The following is a 15,456-nucleotide window of genomic DNA, read 5'->3' as shown; positions in this document are numbered from 1 at the left end:
ATGGGAAAAATCTTGAGAAAAAATCTGGGGGAAAATCTTGGGGAAATTGGGGGAAAAAGGGAAAAATGAGAAAATTGGGAAAAAAAAGGGGGAAATTGGGGGAACTGTGGGGAAAATGGGAATAACCCCTTGGGAAAACGGGACTAAAGGCAGGACAAAGCTTTGAGAAAAGGGGATTTAAAGGAATTTTTGGGGAATTTGGGGAATTTTGGGGATTGAGTTGTTTGTTCCCTGTCCCCATTGCAGAGCTGCCGAGCGGAGAGGAGACGGCGGATCCCCAGGGCAAGGTCAGAGCGGGGTTGGGGGGATTTATGGGATTTTAGGGGAATTTTGGGAATTAGGGGGTTTTGGAGAATGGGGGATTTGGGGGATTTTGGAATTTTGGGGAATCTGGGGGAATTTGGGGAGAAGTTTTGAGAATGTGGGGGATTTGGGGGACTGTAGAAAATTTGGGATTTGAGGGACATTTAGGGGAAATTGAAGGAATTGTGGGAATTCGAATTAGAGGAATTTGGGGATTGTGGGATATGGGCATTTTGGGGATTGGATTGGGGAATTTGGGATTTGGGGAAATGGAGAATTTTGGGGTTTGGAGGAAATTGAAGGAATTTTGGGAATTTGGGGAATTGGGAGAGTTTTGAGATTGGGGATTTTGGGAATTGGGGGAATTTGGGGATTTGTGAATTGGGGGAATTTTGGAGGTTGGAGGGATTGGGGAATTTGAGATTTTGGGGAGTTTAGGAATTTGGGGGAATTTGGGACAGTTTGGGAATTCTGGGGATTTTAGAATTGGGGCAATTCGGGAATTTGGGGGAATGGGGAGAGTTGTGGGGTTTGAGAGGAATTTGTGGGAATTTATGGGATTTCGGCCACTGGAGGAGTTTTGGGGTAATTTTGGGGTTGGGGGAATTCTACGATTGTGCGATTTGGGGAAATTTTGGGGAATTGAGGGAACCCCAAAAACCCCCAAATGCCCCCAACCCCGCAGGGCAGCGCGGTGCTGTGCGTGTCCAACCTGCCGTCGCGGGGCTGTTCCCTGGAGGAAATCTCGGGCCTGGCCAAACCCTTCGGGGCCCCGCGGGACCTGCTGCTGCTGCCCTCCCACCACACGGTGAGTTCGGGGCAGTCTGGGGGGTTATCGGGATTCAGGGGGATTTTGTGGATTTTAGAGGGATTTTTTTTTCATTTGGGGGTTTTTTGAGAGGGAATTTTGAGGATTTTGGGGGGATTTTAGAGGATTTTGGGGGGAAGCGTGGGGAAACTTATGGGATTTTGGGGGGTTTGGGGAGAAATTTTGAGGATTTTAGAGGGTTTTATTTTGAGGATTTTATTTTAATTTTGGGCTTTTTGGGGGGGCAGTATTTTGGGGATATTCTGGGATTTTTAGGGAATTTTAGAGGGGTTTTGGAGAAATTTTGACAGTATTGGGGGGATTTTTGCGGGCTTTTTGGGAGGGTTTTTGGGAAATTTTAGCGGGGGTTTTTGGGATTTCAGAGGATTTTTGATATTTTTTTAGAAATTCTTGGGGAATTTTGGGGGGATTTTTTTTTTTTCATTTTGGGCGGGGTTTTTTTTTAATTTCGTGGGGGGATTTTTTTAGGATTTTGAGGGATTTTCAAGGGATTTGGGGGGGATTTGGGGGTAGATTTTTTTTGTCCTTTGTTTTATAAATTTTGGGCCTTTTTTCCAGGCCTACCTGGAGCTCCCCAGGAAAGCTGCTGAAGCCATGGTGAAGTTTTACAGCTCCTTCCCCATCGCCCTGGAGGGGAACCAGCTCCAGATCCAGCCCCAGCCCCAGCTCTGCTCCCTCAAGGATGAGGTGAAGCAAAAAAAAAAAAAATATTCCATGGAAATTCCACCAAAAAATGGGAATTTTGGGAATCCAGAATAAAATTTGGAGGATTCGGAATAAATTTTTCAGGAATTGGGGGAAAAAAATTAAGAATTCTCATTTTTCCCCTTTGATTTGGGATTTAAATTGAATTTTTAACGATTTTTGGGTGGGTTTTTTTCCCCCCCTGCTGGGAATTAATTCCGGGAAATATTTTAATGGAATTTTGAGGTGATGAAGGTTTTAATTATTATTTAATTGAGTTAGGACTTAATTAAATTATTTAACTTATTTATTTCCTCATTTAATTTATTTGCTTTGTTGATTATTTGATTTATTTAATTATTTAATTGAGCTGTTGCTCATTTTTAGTAATTAGTTTAGTTATTACTTTCTTAAATAATTTAATTTATTCATTTTGTTATTTATTGAAATTTATTTATTTAGTGGTTTGATTCATTTAATTATTTAATTTATTTATTGATTTTTTTACTAATCAATTTAGTTATTACTTTCTTAAATTGTTTAACTTATTAGCTTATTAACTCTGTACATTTTGTTCATTGCTTTATTTAATTGAATTGTTTGCTTTGTATTAACTTTCTTATTTGTTCTACTATTTTATTTATTTAAAGAATTAACTTTTATTGAGGAATTATTAGCCCATTAGGAATTATTAATGAGTTGTTAATTATCATTATTTAAACTCCAACCCCTTTTGTTTTTTCCCTAAAGGAAGCGATTTTCATTGGCCTCATCAAAGAGTCTGATCCCAAGGTGAGGTTTTTCTGTCATCCCAAATATTTCCCTCATCCCACATTTTTTCCACATTATCCTGAATTTTTTTCTCCAGTTATCCCAATTTTTCCCTCATTATCCCAGTTTTTCCTCATTATCCTGAATTTTTTTCATTGTCCCAAATTTTTTAATTATCTGTAATTTTCCCTCCTTATCCCAAATTTTTCTCTCATTATCCCATTTTTTTCCTCATTATTCCTAATTTTTTCTTCATTATCCCAGATTTTTCCCTCATTAGCCGAAATTTTTTCCTTATTATCCTGAATTTTCCCCCCATCATTTCAATTTTTTTTCTCATTATCCCCAATTTTTTCTCATTATCCCAAAATTTTTCCTCCTTATTCCAGATTTTTTCATCATTATTCCAAATTTTTTCATAATTATCCAAATTTTCTTTGGAATTTCATTATTTGGGAGCATTTCAGGTTGGGATAAATCCCATTTATTCCTTGCAATGGGAATATTTTGGGAATTTCCAGGGACTTTTGATCCCCTCAGAATTCCTGGGTTTATTCCAGGATTTATCTGTGTTTATTTCAGTATTGATTCCTGGATTTATTCCAGGATTTATTCCTGGATTTATTTCTGGATTCTCCTCAGGTGCCTTTTTTAGGTTTTCTTCCTAAAAAATAAATGCTGCCAAGTAGAAAATGAGAATTGAGCTCAAATTCCTGCTGGAAATTCCAATATTTTAAGAATAGAGAGAGGGGTTTTCCCCCCTTTTCCTCCTTTTTCCCTTCTTTCCCATTTTCATCCATTTTCCCCGCTTTTTATACCCTTTTTTCCCCTTTCCCCCTGCTTCCTTCTTTTTCCCTTTTTTCCTCTTCCCCCTATTTCCCCTCTTTTTCCCCATCCTTTTATCCCCTTTTTTCCTTTTTTTCTTCTCCTTTTCCCTCCTTTTTCATTTGTTCCATCTTCCCCTTCCTTTCTCCTTTTTCCCCTTCCCTTTCCCTTTTCTTCCCATTTTTTCAACTTTTCCTCCTTCTTTCCCTGTTTCCCTTTCCCCTTTTCCTCCCTCTTTCCCCTTTTCCTCCCTCTTTCCCCTTTTCCTCCCTCTTTCCCCTTTTCCTCCCTCTTTCCCCTTTTCCTCCCTCTTTCCCCTTTTCCTCCCTCTTTCCCCTTTTCCTCCCTCTTTCCCCTTTTCCTCCCTCTTTCCCCTTTTCCTCCCTCTTTCCCCTTTTCCTCCCTCTTTCCCCTTATTCTCCTTTCCTCCTCCCCTTTTCCCCCCCTTTTTCCCTTTTCTCCCCTTTTCCCCCTTTTCCCATTTTTCCCCCTTTTCCTAATTTCCCTTTTATTCTCCCCTTTTCCCTCCTTTTCCCCTGTTATCCCTTTTTTCTTTTTCCCCTTTTCCCTTTTTTTTCCTCTTTTCCCCCTTATCCTCTTGGTTCCATTTTCTCCCTTTTTCCTTCTTTTCTCCTTCTTTCCCTTCCTTTTCCCCCTTCTTCTCCCATTTTCCCCTTTTCCCAATTTCCCCTTTCTTCCTCCTTTTTATCCTTTTTTCCCCTTTTCCCTTTTCCTCCCCTTTCCCCTCTTTTTCCCCTCTTTTCCTTAATTTCCCGCTTTTCCTCTTTTCCCCCCTTTCCCCTTCCTTTTCTCCCCTTTTTTCCTCTTCTTCCCCTTTTCTTTCCTTCCCCTTCTCCCCCCTCTCTTTCCCCCCCTCTCTTTCCCCCCTTTCCCCTTCCCCCCTAAATCCCAGATTTCCCATTCCAGGTGGACTGTTCCTCTCTGCGCTCCCACCTGGTGCACCTGGGGAACCTCCCGGCCGAGGGCGTGCGGGAGCTGGAGGTGGTGTGTGCGGGGCTGCGCTTCGGCAAGGTGGAGCACTACGTCCTGCTCAGCAACAGGAACAGGGTAAGAAAAGGGGATTTGGGGAGGAATTTTGGGGGTTTGGGGGGATTTTTTTGGAATTTTTTCAGAGTTTTTAGATTATTTTTGGGGCGTTTTTTGCGGAATTTTGGTGGATTTTTTGGGAATTTCGAGGGATTTTTGAGGAATTTTGGGGGGCGCATTTTTTGAGAGAATTTTTTTTTAATTTTGGGGGGGGGGGGCGGTTTGGGGAGGATTTTTGGGAATTCTGGGAGGTTCCGGGAGCTGGAGGTGGTGTGTACGGGGGTGTGCTTTGGGAGGGCGGAGCACTACGTCCTGCTCAGCAACAGGAACAGAGAAAGAAAGGGGGGGTTTTGGGGGGAAGAGTTTGAGATTTTTTTGAGGGATTTTTGTTTGGGTTTTTTGAGGAATTTTGGGGGACTTTTTCAGAATTTTTACGTGATTTTTGGGGGAATTTTTGGCGAAATTTCATGGGAATTTTTGAGGGATTTTTTTCAGAATTTGGGGGGATTTTTTCAGAATTTTGGGGGGATTTCTTCAGAATTTTTGAGGGATTTTGGGGTTATTCCGGGAGCTGGAGGTGGTGTGTGAAGGGCTGCGCTTTGGGAAGGTGGAGCACTACATCCTGCTCAGCAACAGGAACAGGGTAAAAAAAAGGAGATTTGGGGGAGAATTTTGGGGGTTTTTCAGGGAATTTGTAAAGGGATTTCTGGGGATTTTTTGAGGAATTTTTGGCGATTTTTTTCAGAAATTTTCTGTGATTTTTTGGGAGGTTTTGGCGCAATTTCGCGGGATTTTTTTGGGATATTTTGAGGGATTTTTCCAGGATTTTGGGGGGATTTTATTTTGGGGAGGGGGGTTGGCAGAATTTTGGGGAGTCTTTTTTGGGGAATTTTTGAGAGATTTTTTCAGAATTTTTAGGCGATTTTTTGGGAGGTTTAGATGCAATTTTGGGGCATTTTTTGGGGCAATTTGAGGGGATTTTTTCAGAATTTTGCGGGGAATTATTTCAGAATTTTTGAGGAATTCTTTCAGAATTTTTGAGGGTTTTTTGGGGGGATTTTTTGCAGGGATATTGGGGATTTCTGAGATACTTTTTTCAGAATTTTTAGGGGATTTTTTTGGAGTTTGTGGTAGACTTTTGGGCAGTATTTTTGGGTAATTTCTGAAGGATTTTTCCAGAATTTCGGGGGAAATTTTGGTTGCAGCTCCACCTTTAAGACCCAGACTAAAACAACTTACGCCACTTTTAACCCTTTCCACACCTAGAAAACAACACGAAACAAACGAAGCGTTCCAACGCATTTAAAAACTTCCAGGATTTTATTTAGAATCACCAAGAATTTTATATATTTATTTCCCCCTCCACCAAACTCCAAGGATTTTACCTATTTATTTCCCTCCCCCCAGGCCATCCTGCAGCTGGACAGCCCCAGGTCGGCACGCGCCATGTTCACCTTCCTGCAGCAGTATCCCTACACCGTGGGCGAGCGCACACTCACCTGCTCCCTGTCCTCCCACCCACATGGGCAACAGGTAACAATTCCCCGGATTTTTCACCTCTTTTGGGTTTGTTTGGTTTTTTATGTTGGGTGGGAGGAGAATTTTCCTGCAAAGAGGTGCGGGATGGAATTTTTTTTTCTTGCAGGGTTTGGGGTTTTTTTTCCATCTCAGGGTTTGGGGTTTTTTCCTCTCAAAGTTGGAATTTTCCCTCAGAATTGGGATTTTCCCCTCACTTTTGGGATTTTCCCCTCACTTTTGGGATTTTCCCCTCACTTTTGGGATTTTCCCCTCACTTTTGGGATTTTCCCCTCAGTGTTTGGGGTTTGTGAGGGAGGGACAAGCACATTGGAATTCTCATCCTGGAAATAGGATCGGGCACAATTCCCTGGAGTTTTGTCTTCCCAATCCCTCCTTTGGGGTGGTGGGATATGGGAATCCCCCTCTGACCCCTCTGGACCTGAAAAATCCTGACTTTGAGGTTTGTTTTCCAGGCTGAAATCGGGAAAAGGGAAGTGAAGAGAGAGGATGGGAGCAGAGGAAGGTATGGCCTGCCAGGATTTTATGGGATTTTGGGGGGAATTTTACCCATTTCTCTTCCCACTTGGAATATTTCTCCATTATTCGAGAATGCTGAGCCTCTCTCCAGCTTGGTCCTGCTGCTCCTTCTTCCCAGTTCTGCTCTAGAGCCAAAATATTTGGGATTTGTTAAAAAAAATAGAAAAATGGAATGAAATCCCAATTTCTGTGGCTTTTTTTCCCCTTTTTTTCTCCCCTGCTTAGGTCGTGACTCCTCCTGTTGTTTTTATTCCATCCTGCAGCTCTTCCCTCCATCTCTGCCTCTGGAATTCCTCTTCCTAGCTGCTGAATTCCTAGAAATTTTTAGGAATTTTTGTTAAATATGGCTTAAATCCCATTTTTTCTGTGATTCCCACTCAAATTTCTGGGTGAGTTTTGTTGTTAAAAACTTCAAAATTGTGTAAGGATGATCCTAAAAATGAAGGAATTCCATTATGCAAAAGCTCTATAGTCTCAGATCCCATGTCTTTCCTTGTCATTTCGTGAATCTGCAGAATTTTGGGAACATTAATTCTTAAATAACTGAGAATCTCTTCCTCACAGCCACTTCTTGGTTCCAGACAGGTAGAATTAAATACTAAAATTTGAATTTTAAATTTAAATTTTGTAATAAAATAAGTACTAAAATTAAATTAGAAAGTGATTTTTCCATGAATCCCAACTCCTGAAAAATTGGAAAATTGACATTTCTCCCTGCTCCACACATTTCCCACGTAATTATTTTATTCCATTTCACAGGGAGCAGGAAACACTAGAATTATTATTTTAATTATTAATTATTAATTCTTTATCTGAAGCTTTAATTAATTAAACTCCACCCCTAGGCTCTGCATTTCCCAGGCTGCTTTTTCCATGAATCCAGGGGGAAGTTTTTAATGAATCCCAGGAGTTTTCCATGAATCCCAGTGGAAGAAAAAAAAACAAACTGAGCACATCCAGAAATGTTGAATTGATTGGAAAATCCCTTTTGGGGGATCCCAGATCCCTCTCTCCTGGACAATCCTGATTTTTTCAGGGTTTGGAGCAGAAATTTCCTGCTGGAATTCTGCTGGAAGAGAATTAGGATTCCAGCACTGCCCAAGATCATCCTGCAAGATTCTTTACTTCAGGGGAGGAAAGAAACTCCCTGGGAAGCTCCATCCCCTGGCCGTGTTACCCCAGAGGGATAAAGAGGGATTTTAAACCCAAACCAAAAACTGATCCCAAATCCAAACCTGCTCTTTCAGGATTGGGAACTGCAGAACTGGAAAATCCCCTTATCCAGGAGTTTAATTTTGGTTGGATATTCACGTTTTTCCCCTCTGTGGGGTGGAAATTTTCCGAAGCCTGAGGTCTCCAAACTGTGAATTGCTCACCTCAATTTGTCCCAGAATTCCCAATCCCATTTCCTGATGCTCCACTGGTGGCTTTCTGAATTCTGAAATTCTTCCCCCTATGGTTTGATTTCTTTTGTTTCTTTTAAATTCTTTTAGCTCTGGCTTGAAAAAAACTCCAGAGGGATCGGGAATGGTTCAAAAACCAGCTGGAAATCCATCGGGAGAGGCCAGGAAAGGCCAGATTCCCACCCCAAATACCCCAGAGGAGATTCCAACAGGACAGGTGGAGATTGCTGAATCACAGGCAGCAGGAGCAGCTCGGGAATGGCCCTCAGGGATGGATGTGGAGGGATTGGATCCTGGAATTGGGAATTCCATGGATTCTTCTGGCAGCATATTGCCCGGAGCAAGGTCGGAGGAGAAAACTGTGCCATTTTCGTCAGCAGAGAAGGAAGAGGCTCGGGAGGAGGCAGGGCTGGAAGTCCCAAAAGGGGATGAAGAGCTCTCTGCTCCTGCTGTGGAACCTCTGGAATCATCCAGCAAGGTGATCCCAGCAGCTGGAGAAACACCAGGAGCCATCCCTGGGATGGTCCCTAGCTCAGGTGAGGCTCCTGCAGTGTCATCAGGTGTCACCCAACCCAGCACAGAGCTGGAAAAAACTCCTGTTCCCGAGGCTGTGAAGAGCAGCCATGGAACTGCCACGGAGAGGAAGACTGTCCCAAAAACTGTGGATGCTCCAGGGAAAAAATCAGATGTGCCTGGAGCAGAGAGAGAGGGCACGGCAGAGGAATCCAGGCTCAAAATCGGGGAAAATCCGGGAAAAAATTCAGGCAAGGCTGGGACAGAGCTTGAGAAAACGCCTGGAAGAACATCATCCAAAAGTGGGGAAAACTCTGGGAATGCTGTTGGTGAGATCCACGTGGGAAGTTCGGTTAAAATCCCACAAAACAAAGGGATGGGAGCTGCGAAATCTGACGAAAACCACATGGCAGCTCCAGTAAATACCACTGCATCCCTAAAGGAATCTTGCCTTGGGAAAACCCTTTTGAAGGCAGTGGTGTCAGTCCCAGATATCCTAAAACAAAGAATTCCTGTCAAGATCACTGAGCCTTCCCAGGGAAAAGCTGGGGAGCAAAATATCCCCCCCAAAACGGGGCCAGCAAAGAAAATCCCACCCAAAACCGCTGTTCAGCCGGGAGCTGGGAACAGCCAATGGAAAGGGAACGGGAATTCCGGAGTGGATGCACAGGGAGAGAACAGGAAGAGCTCAGCCCAGCAGGAAAAGGGTTCCCAGCTGGGATCCAAGCAGGGAGAGAGTGGAACATCTGGCACAAAGGAAAATCCCAACGGGAATCAGGTGAGCAGGGCGGCAATGCCGGTGTTCCCTGGGATTCCTGGATCATTCCTTTCCCTTTTCCATAAATCCCTGAGGCAACCAGTTCCTTTTAGCTGCAACACCAGGGTGGAACTGGTTGGAAAATCCTATGGAATTTGTTGTGGGAGACAATCAAAACTGAATTCCTTGGAGCAGCTCCAAGTGGGAACGAACTCTCTGTCCTCTGGGATGCTGGAATTTGCTTTTCCAAACCTTGGCACAGATAGAAAAGAGGCTTCTGAGCCTCCTGCTGGTGGCAAATCCCTGGAGCCTTGGGGACATCCCAGAGCAGCTCGTCGATCCAAACAAAGCTGTGCTTGGTGAGAATTGGGATTTCCTGGGATTTCATGGAATTTCATTGTCCCGTTTTGCAGGCTCCTGGTGGGGGTGGTGCTGCAGCTTGGAAAAGCAGCGCTGGAAAACAGAAGGAGGTGAGGATGGAAAACCTCAGGGGATTCAAAGGATGGAGTGTTTGGAAAAGGGGATTTTTGATGTTCTAGGGGATGGGATTGGATGGGATTTAAAGTATTTCCCAACCCAAACCATTCCAGGATTCCATGATGTTTCTGCTCTCAGGAATCTTTCTCTTCTTCCCACAGTGGGATCACCAAATTCCTGCCCTTTTCCCATCTGGTGTCCTTGGATCCTGAGGGTTCTGGGATGCTGGAATCCCTTTGGGATCAGTTTCTCTTTGGATCTCTTGGTTCCTTTTTGTGGGCTAATGGAGCTGGGACCGCCAGGAAGCCCTAGCTGGGATCAGATCCCATAAATTCATCCCTAAATCCCAGTTTCCCAGTTTGTGTTAAATATCCATGAAAATGTGAGGGCAGGATGGAGTATTTTGGAAGAAAAAAAAAATTCAGAAGTATCAATGGAAGGAATCAGAGGTATCATTTGAGATGAGGCATCCGTTCCTTTGGACCCAGAACTTTGAATTGGCAGGGATTTTATCTGTTGAATTCTATCCATTGACCTTTATCCACTGAATTTTGTCCACTAAATTTTATCCCTTTAATTTCATCCACTGACTTTTATCCATTGACCTTTATCCACTGAGTTTTATCCATTGATTTTTATCTGCTGAATTTCCTCCATTGAATTTTATCCATTGAATCTGATCCGTTGGCCTTCATCCACTAAATTTTATCCATTGATTTTTTTCTGCTGAATTTCATCCACTGACCTTCATCCACTGATTTTTTCCATTGAATTTTATCCATTGAATTTCATCCACTGAATTTCATCCCTTGACCTTTATCCACTGAATTTTTATCCATTGAATTCCATCCTCTAAATTTTACCAATTGACCTTTATCCACTGAATTTTATCCGCTGCATTTCATCCAGTATATTTTACCCATGGAATTTTATTCATGGAATTATTTTACCCATGGAGCTTTTATCCCCTGTTGATCTCGTGATTTTTCCAAAGGCCTTTGGCTTTCTGAACTAAACTGAAGTTAAACTAAATCAATTACTAAATCAATTACTCAGTACAATGCTGCAAATTAAACCCTGAACACTTGTGGGGTTTTTTTACCCTCAAATTAAATTTGGGGGTGTTTTTTCCCCTCTTGGAGCCAAACACGTGGCTGTTCCTCCTGGAGATGACAAATATCCCGTTCCTAGGAGGAAGAGCTTTTCCCTTTCAACCTGGACGAGTTTGTCACAGTGGACGAGGTGCTGGAGGACGCCGAGTCTCCGGTGACCCTGCGGCAAAACCCCCCAAGGGGGAAGAGAAAAGAGGCTCCCAAAACCACCAACCCTTCGGAGCTGGTGTCCAAGAGGAGGAAAGGGAACAACAGCAGTGGGGCTGAGGGCGAGCAGCTGTCCTTTGTCACCTTGGACGAGATTGGGGATGAAGAGGAAGCGCCGGTGCCGCTGCCGGGCGTCGACCCGCGGGGCCTGGTGGTGGTGGATGAGGTGGTGGAAGAAGAGGAGCTGGCGGAAGCCGTGAAGGATCCGCAGGCACTGCTGACTCTGGATGAGCTCTCGGAGCAGGAGGAGCCTGGTTCCCAAGGGAACGGCGGGCCCCGGGGGGAATTCGAGGAGCGGGATCTGAAGGCTGAGCCCTTGGTGACAGTGGATGAGATCGGGGAGGTGGAGGAGCTGCCCCTCAACGAGCCCACAGAGCTGAGCGCCGCCAAGGAGGGGAAAGCCAACCCAGGGGACTGCACCGCCTCCCACGTGCCCGACGACCCCAACGCCCTGGTCACCGTGGATGAGATCCAGGAGGACAATGAGGACAATCCTCTGGTGACTCTGGATGAGGTGAACGAGGACGAGGACGATTTCCTGGCTGACTTCAACCACCTCAAAGAGGAGCTGAACTTTTTTACAGTCGATGAAGTCGGTGACGAGGAAGAAGAAAGCGCTTTCCCAGGGAAAAACCCAGCAGAGGATGAAGATGATGAAGACATTGTTGCTGTTGCAGGACCAGAAGAGATGGGAATTCTGGGAGATGCAAACCCAGAGGAGGAAATTGCTGAGATTTCCAAGCCTAAAGGTGAGGAACATCAAGGCTGGGTTGGACAGGGCTTGGAGCCACCTGGGCTGGTGGAAGGTTTCCCTGTCCCAAACCCAAACCATTCCATGATTCTGTTCCATCATTCCATGGTTCTGTTCCCTCATTCCATCCCAATGTGCATTTCTCCAGCAGCTCAGCTGGGAACAGAAGATGCGGAACCAAAGTCTCAGCAGAAAAAAGCTACTTTTCCAGGTGTCCCCAAGATGCAGAGCACTCCCAAAGGTAAATCCAAAGGAATCCCTCAAAATGCTCTAGGTTTTCCTGGCTGGAAGATCTTTTCCAGCCCATTTGAAAAACTCTTTCCATGCCTCACAATCACGGTGAACCTCCAAGTCAGGGCCCAGAATCTGTGGGTTTTCTTGGCTCCTCCAAATCCTCCAAACTTGGAAGTCTCTCATGAAAAGTTTGTTCCTGAAATTCCTAAATCCAGGTGGAATTACTGATTATTAGCCATGTGCAGTGTGGTGTCTTCTCCTGAGGGTTCCCATTCTCTGGCGAGTTTCATTCCCAACATTCACTGTTTGGAAATGAGGGAATTGCTGCCAGGGCTGTGAAATGGGGGTGTAGAGATGGAGTGAATTCCAGAGGGGTCATTCCTTCTGGAACTGCTCCAACTTCCTCGGGGTCAGTCCCTCAGGAACTGCTCCCATGTGTGTCACTTTTCCATGGGGTCAGTCCTTCGAGAACTGTTCCAGCTTCCATGGGGTCAGTCCTTCAGGAATTGTTCCAATTTCCATGGAGTCAGTCCTTCAGGAACTGCTCCAACATGGGTCACTTTTCATGGGGTCATTCCTTCAGGAACTGCTCCAGCTTCCATGGGGTCAGTCCTTCAGGAATTGCCCCAATGTGGGTCAGTCTTCCCTGGGATCAGTCCTTCAGGAATGTGGGTCACACTTCCATGAGATCAGTCCTTCAGGAACTGCTCCAGCATGGCTCCCTTTTTCCATGGAGTCAGTCCTCCAGGAACTGCTCCAACATGGGTCACTTTTCCATGGGGTCATTCCTTCAGGAACTGCTCCAGGTTCCGTGGGATTGGTTGTTTTATTCCCAGAAAAGCTGTATTTATTGGAAGTGGAGATGACGTGTGGATTGAAATGGGGCAAGGACCAGCCTGGGTGAAAAACCTGATTCTTGGAATGTTCAAGAACTGTAATTCCCCTCCTGAGGAATCCCAAATTCCCCAGATTTGGCTAAAGGAAACAGGAGGTTGGAATATTTCTTGAAGCTGTGTGTGATGACTGTGGTGTATCCTCAGCTCTGGATATCCTGGTCCCCAAGGCCGGATTCTTCTGCCAGATCTGCTCCCTCTTCTACGCCGACGAACCCTCCATGATCAACCACTGCAGGACCCCCCTGCACCGGCAGAACATGGAGGTACCACCCAGAAAAATGGGAATATCTCCCCAGATCCGTGGATTCAGGAGAATTCCCTGAGAGTTTTTCAGGGTTTGGGAATATGCAGCCAAAATATTCCAGTGGGTGGAATATTTTTTGTTTTGGGGAATCCTGACCCTTGAGATGTGGCCATGTTCCCGTCAGGAGCTTCTCATGTCGATGTCATCCTGGAAGCCAAATTTGGGGGGTGGGTTTTATGGGACAAATCCTGACCCAGGTGTTCCTGGCCCAGGTTTTAGGGGATGATCCTGGAAAACTCCTGCAGCACCTTCTCCTTTTCTCCACAGAAATTCATGGCCAAGCAGCAGGATAACGGTGGGGAAGAGCCGAGCTCCAGGTGATGGAGCTTCCCAAGAACAACACTTTGGGGCCAGTTAGTTCTGTGTGTTTGGATTTCCTTTGTCATTTGGGGTCGGGAAGGAGCATCCACGATGTGAAAAATCAGAGCTGGGAACAGAATTGAACCCAAACCAGGATAGGATTGGATTTGTGTCTCCAATCATCCAGCGTGGGAGAGACTGCTGCAGATGTCCCCCAGAAATAAATGTCCTCACTGTATAGTTACCGCAGGGCTCGAGTTTGGGGTCATTCCTTGGGGTTTAGTTACTCTGGGTGACACCAGAGATCCAGGGGATCGATGGGAAGGGTCTGGAGCTCCAGAAGCAGCTCAGGGAGCTGGGAAAGGGGCTCAGCTTGGAGAAAAGGGGGATTGGGGGGATGTCATGGCTCTGCACAACTCCCTGAATTCTTGGACCCAGGTGGGGATTGGGATCTGCTCCCAGAGGACAGGGACAGAAGGAGAAGCAACAGCCTCAAGCTGTGCCAGTTTAGATACTGCAAAAATTCCTTCTTGGAAAGGGCTGTGCAGCTCTGGCAGGGGTATAGTCCCCATCCCTGGGGAGATTTACCAGCCCTGTGGATGTGGCACTTGGGGACATGGACACTGGTGGCCTTGGAACAGCTGGACTCGATGATCCCAGAGGGTTTTTCCCAACCCAAACAATTCATGATTCTATGAGTCCCTGCCCTGCACCCAACTTGCCCCCGGCCCCCTCAGTTCCATGGTGACATTCCAATCCTGGGGACCCTTCTGGAGCACTCAGAACCTCCTGGGGCTCATCAGCAGCCAACAGAACCACAGGAATTCCTTTAATTCCTTAGCCCGTGGCCAGGGCTTGGGGCCTTTTTGGGAAGCACATGGGAACCATTTCTCCCCATGGACTTCAGCCAGGTGGGTCGGAAGGAGAAACTCCGATTAACTCCATGGGAATGCTGAACTTCTCTAAGGTGGGATCAGCAGCCATGGGTGTGGGAAAGGCCCTGGAGGTCAGGATGGGCAGGGCTCGTGTGGGCAGGGATGTGCCCCCTCCTCTGTTGGGCTCAGTTCCTGCTCAAGGGAGTCTTTCCCACTGGGACATCTCTTGGTTGATGAAGTCTTCCCACTGGGACAGAGTTTTGTATCCCTTGACATCCCCTTGACACTTCTTTGGGTGTCTCTTGGTGTCCCCTCGGCATGGATCTTGGTCAGTGGACTTCCATTTGGGACCTCTCTTGGTTGGTGGATTCTTCCATTTGGGACCTCTCTTGGTTGGTGAATTCTTCCATTTGGGACATCTCGTGGTGGATTAAGTCTTCCCATTGGGACACACTTTTGTATCCGTTGACATTCCCTTGGCACCGTTCTTGGTGTCTCTTGGCTTTTCCTTGGCACAGCTTTTGGTCGATGACATTTTCCATGTGGCACCTCCCTTGGTCGATGGCATTTTCCATGTGGCACCTCCCTCGGTTGATGGATTCTTCCATTTGGGACATCTCTTGGTTGATGAGATCTTCCCATTGGGACACACTTCTGTATCTGTTGACTTCCCTCTGGCACAGCTCTGGGTTTCCTTGGACTGCCCGTCTGCGCCACTTTTGGAACGTTCCGGCATTCGCTTGGTCAGTGGGGTGTTCCCAATGGGACATCCCTTGGCTGGTGGAGTCTTCCCTCTGGGACAGATCTTTGTGTCCTTTGGATTCCCCGTAGCACCGCTCTTGGGATCCACTGACTTCCCCTTGGCACCACTCTTGGTTGGTGAATTTTTCCCACTGGGACACATCCACGTGTCTGTTGCCTTGCCCTTGGCACAGTCCCTGGTCTCTCCTGGCTTTCTCCTGGTGGATGAACTCTTCCACATGGGACATCTCTCGGGTGATCAAGTCCAACCATTCGGACAGATCTTTGTATCCATGGGTGCTGCCCTGGTGGATCCCTCGGGATACCTGTGGATCTCTGCCGTATCCCCCTTGGCACAGCCCTCGGGGTCCG

The 15,456-nt window shown here is 45.9% G+C and overlaps 1 protein-coding gene across 1 annotated transcript in view; it reads left to right on the top strand.

Moving 5' to 3' along the window:
• ZNF638 (zinc finger protein 638) overlaps positions 1-13,717 on the top strand; it is a 16,933-nt gene extending 3,216 nt beyond the window's left edge. Inside the window, exons 2-13 of the mRNA XM_066316898.1 lie at positions 989-1,111; positions 1,691-1,819; positions 2,567-2,608; positions 4,340-4,480; positions 5,867-5,992; positions 6,451-6,500; positions 8,008-9,208; positions 9,601-9,657; positions 10,856-11,732; positions 11,883-11,975; positions 13,009-13,127; positions 13,436-13,717. Of these exons, the coding sequence (XP_066172995.1) occupies positions 989-1,111; positions 1,691-1,819; positions 2,567-2,608; positions 4,340-4,480; positions 5,867-5,992; positions 6,451-6,500; positions 8,008-9,208; positions 9,601-9,657; positions 10,856-11,732; positions 11,883-11,975; positions 13,009-13,127; positions 13,436-13,489 (3,012 nt within the window). The 3' untranslated portion in view covers positions 13,490-13,717. The remainder of the gene's footprint in view (positions 1-988; positions 1,112-1,690; positions 1,820-2,566; positions 2,609-4,339; positions 4,481-5,866; positions 5,993-6,450; positions 6,501-8,007; positions 9,209-9,600; positions 9,658-10,855; positions 11,733-11,882; positions 11,976-13,008; positions 13,128-13,435) is intronic.
• The last annotated feature ends 1,739 nt before the right edge of the window (positions 13,718-15,456 follow it).

Source organism: Sylvia atricapilla, chromosome 4 (assembly GCF_009819655.1).
Source record: "Sylvia atricapilla isolate bSylAtr1 chromosome 4, bSylAtr1.pri, whole genome shotgun sequence".
Taxonomy (NCBI): domain Eukaryota; kingdom Metazoa; phylum Chordata; class Aves; order Passeriformes; family Sylviidae; genus Sylvia; species Sylvia atricapilla.
Note: the sequence above shows the minus strand (reverse complement) of the source record. Positions and strands in the feature narration are given on the sequence as shown.